General features: G+C 36.4%; 1 protein-coding gene across 1 annotated transcript; it reads right to left on the bottom strand.

The window, feature by feature from the left end:
- Positions 1-1,645: 1,645 nt before the first annotated feature.
- Positions 1,646-2,398, bottom strand: LOC126784469 (protein SMALL AUXIN UP-REGULATED RNA 51). Its single transcript, XM_050509930.1, has one exon. It carries the CDS (start codon positions 2,323-2,325, stop codon positions 1,825-1,827), a length of 501 nt encoding a protein of 166 aa, XP_050365887.1. The 5' UTR covers positions 2,326-2,398; the 3' UTR covers positions 1,646-1,824.
- Between the last annotated feature and the right edge of the window lie 1,060 nt (positions 2,399-3,458).

Raw genomic sequence — 3,458 nt, 5'->3', positions numbered from 1 at the left:
TTGATCAACACATGGATCCAAAGTCGGTATTTAGATTTGATATGTGTGTATCTTATATCTCATAACAACATGGATGGTTAATAATTTTGATGTACCTTCATGTACTTGTAAGGAACCCAGTATTTTGATTTGTCTTGTTTGATGGATAGTGATGAAGATAACAAGCACAGAAACAGGTTTTCCCAAAACTAATTGCCAGGTTTATGAAACTGAAACTGTATTGCATGTGATTACTATTAATCTTGTGCTACTTGCAAATTGGAAGGAGAGTCATTTTCATTGCAGTTGTCTCACGTGATCCTTCATTCTTTACTGGATCTTACTGTTTCTTATTCTAACATCAAATTGCATTAGTTTCCCAAATTCAAATGGCTGATTAGTCATCACTGACACATGGCTTCCTGGATGCATGTGAATGAACAAAGAGAGGCTGTGAAAATCTGTCAAAGGGATTTGATTTATGGCTGTTTACTTAATTCATTTGCAAATGAATTAGGATATGTTAAATGAATCCTTATATCTTTGAACTAATCATTTATTTAGGACTTTCTGCATCAAATATAGCGTACTCTACGGGTGTATAAGCAACGACAGATTCAAAATAGTGGTGATGACAAATTTGCATGGAATGAAACTATTGAAAATTTATAAAACTGTTAGAATAGGAGCATTAGGTGCTAAATTTTACTGAGTCAGTACTGATTACCAAATCTAGCTGTCTTAAATTTTATATTATAAATGACCATTTTTCAAAGCACTTGAATTTGCCCTGACACTTATGGGTAAACATTTTGTTGTCCTCAGAGTAATGTTGACCAAGACTACCAATTACTTTTCCATGAAGTAACCCTTGTATTCAAATTTAGATCTCTAAATTAGTTTACAAGTCTAGTACAGATGATTAGTTTATTCCTTGTGCATAATTTGTCATCTGGTTTGGTGGAGAAACTTTGGGAACTTATATGGTTCTTATTGGATTCTACATTCATATACCTTTAGAAAAAAAAAATTGGTTCTTAGTTTTTTTTTATGGTAGGGATTCAGTTCATCCTTTGTTTCTGATTGCAAGTGGCTCTGCAGACATGTGAAGAGTTAATTATTGGGATGATAATTGTGTGCCATTAATTGCTTTCATGAGTTCATCTCATCCCATCCCCCATTTGCCTCATCTATGAAAACTGGTTTACTGCCTTATCACTTTATTGACTATTGTGTAATTTAGACTGGATTCCAGAAAACATGCTTACCTAATAGTGGGGGCGATGAACTTTTCTTAGGGTGGGAGTTAATCCATCCCTGATTTCTTTTATTGTATTGTAAATTGCTCACTTGCTCTGCAGACATGTGAAAGACTCATATTGGGATGATAAAACGGATACAATAATTGCTTTCATCCTACCCTATCAACATTTGCCTCATCAAGGAAACTGGTTAACCAAGTATATGCTGGTTCCAAAACTGGTGATCTATCATTGTGAGTCTTCGGATTGGATGCCAAAAAAGTGAAATACTGCGGTATTTTAATATGTTACGTTGTTAAACTGCTAATATTGTTTGAGTTTATGATAAACATGGTAGTGTCTCACAGTATAACAGGCTCTTGTTGTAGTTTCTGAAAACAAAATGCTTGCTTCAGCTGTTTGTTGAATGACTATGAGATTTGAATTAGATAAATGAATCCCATAGGAATGAGATACTGGATTTGATGCCTGAGAAAATGCATCGGACTGATATACACATTACATACTCAACATAAAAATGCTTCTCCTTCTCATCTGAAGAAGAGATCTGAATGAGTAGTACAGAAAAGAAAAATGTTTACTATTATCTGCACATTGGGCTTTCAGGGTGGTAAAAGTTGAGCTGGCTTTCTGAATAGCATCCTTGCATGAAGAATGTATCCCTATCTTCCTCCACCATCTTTAGAAGCTCTTCAAACACAGAAACCTCGCACGGAATCCTCAGAACACCGGTTTGGTGAAAACCAAACTCCTCTTCAGCTTCTCTAAGCAGAAACTGGAAAGCAGGACGGCCAAGATAATCTGTTGGAATGACGAATCTCTTGAGCTCTTCTCCAACACAAACAGCAAGGTACCCTTTAGGGACATGAGCATTGTTAGAAGCTTCACAGGTACTGCCGGTTTTCTCTGATAGAGAAAGTGTTCTTTTTAGAAACTGGATGCTCTTGTTGCTGCCGCTCATGGTAGTGGAGCTCGCTTTTGGCGAGTTAGCGATCTTTCTCCATTTTTTGAGAATCTGTTGAAGCCTCACAATCTCCCTGATCTTGTTAGACTTCTTTGAATCCATGGCGGTGATGTTGCTCATTCTTCAAGTAAGCTTTGTGAATGTAAGCTAGCTAGTTTGTGTGTGTATGTAACTAAGTAACCTCTTGTGCCTTGTAAACTGCTTCTGTTTGTGTTTGCCTATCTCAGATTTGTGCTGTCAATTTATAGTAGTTGGCCTCAGGAAATTTGAATTGTTTTATGTGCATTCCTAAAATAAATAATTTCATATTCATGGTCCCCTTTTTTTGTATTTATAAAATAGAATAGGAATAACCCATCATAACTTCATTAGGCCGATAAGGGGAGGTTTGTAATTTTTCATCTGCAACCTATAGTCTCGGGACTGATACCGACCTCTGCATCACCAGTTAAATATATCCCTCTGTTTGTCCTCCATTTTCAAAGCCTTACTGCTTAAAACCAAACCAGCACTGATTATGATCTGTGAATCAGACTGTTACTAACACTCACGGGACCTCGCAAAATTCAACTGTAGCATTTAACCTCTTCTTGAATTGAGGGGTATTTTAGAAGCATCAACTCTCAGAAAACCTCACGGGAATTTTCATCCAGAAGACCAATGGAATGCTAGTGTTCCTTCACGGAATCAAGCCTTTTATCTTTCTTTCTTTCTTATGTTAATGACAGACACCGTAACGGACCTTAGGACTCCGTTAAAATGCAGACACCATATGAACGTAGATATACTGTCCACATAGTCAAGTTTCAAGACGGCGAAGTCCACTCTAGGGTTCTTCCTCTATTTAGAACTTTACCCCAACAAAGGAAAAGCTAGAGCGGAGACGGACTTCATCGTCTTAATTATCTTAGTTCAAACAAAACATCAATCTTTCAAGTTCCAAAGTCCGTCTTTTGATCTTAAAAACCCAAATCTAGTAATGAGTTTAAATTATCAGTTAAAGTTTATACCATCTAAACAATCATCATTTGTCAATTTACAGATTTCAGGGATTTCAGGTCTGCTACATAATCACTCTGTTGTTGGTGAACTATTAAAAATTGAAGTAGAGTAAATAACTTGTATCTGAGAATAGGGTTTGTATGATATTCCGATTAGCTCTTGCATAATGACCTAAATGATTGATTAACGGGGGGTTTAACTTAATTATTGCACGTTGAAGCAAAGGTGCATCATTGAGGTACACGAGCATA

Source organism: Argentina anserina, chromosome 2, assembly GCF_933775445.1.
Source record: "Argentina anserina chromosome 2, drPotAnse1.1, whole genome shotgun sequence".
Lineage (NCBI taxonomy): Eukaryota > Viridiplantae > Streptophyta > Magnoliopsida > Rosales > Rosaceae > Argentina > Argentina anserina.
The sequence above is the reverse complement of the archived record's forward strand: the minus strand, read 5'-3'. Positions and strand labels throughout refer to the sequence as shown.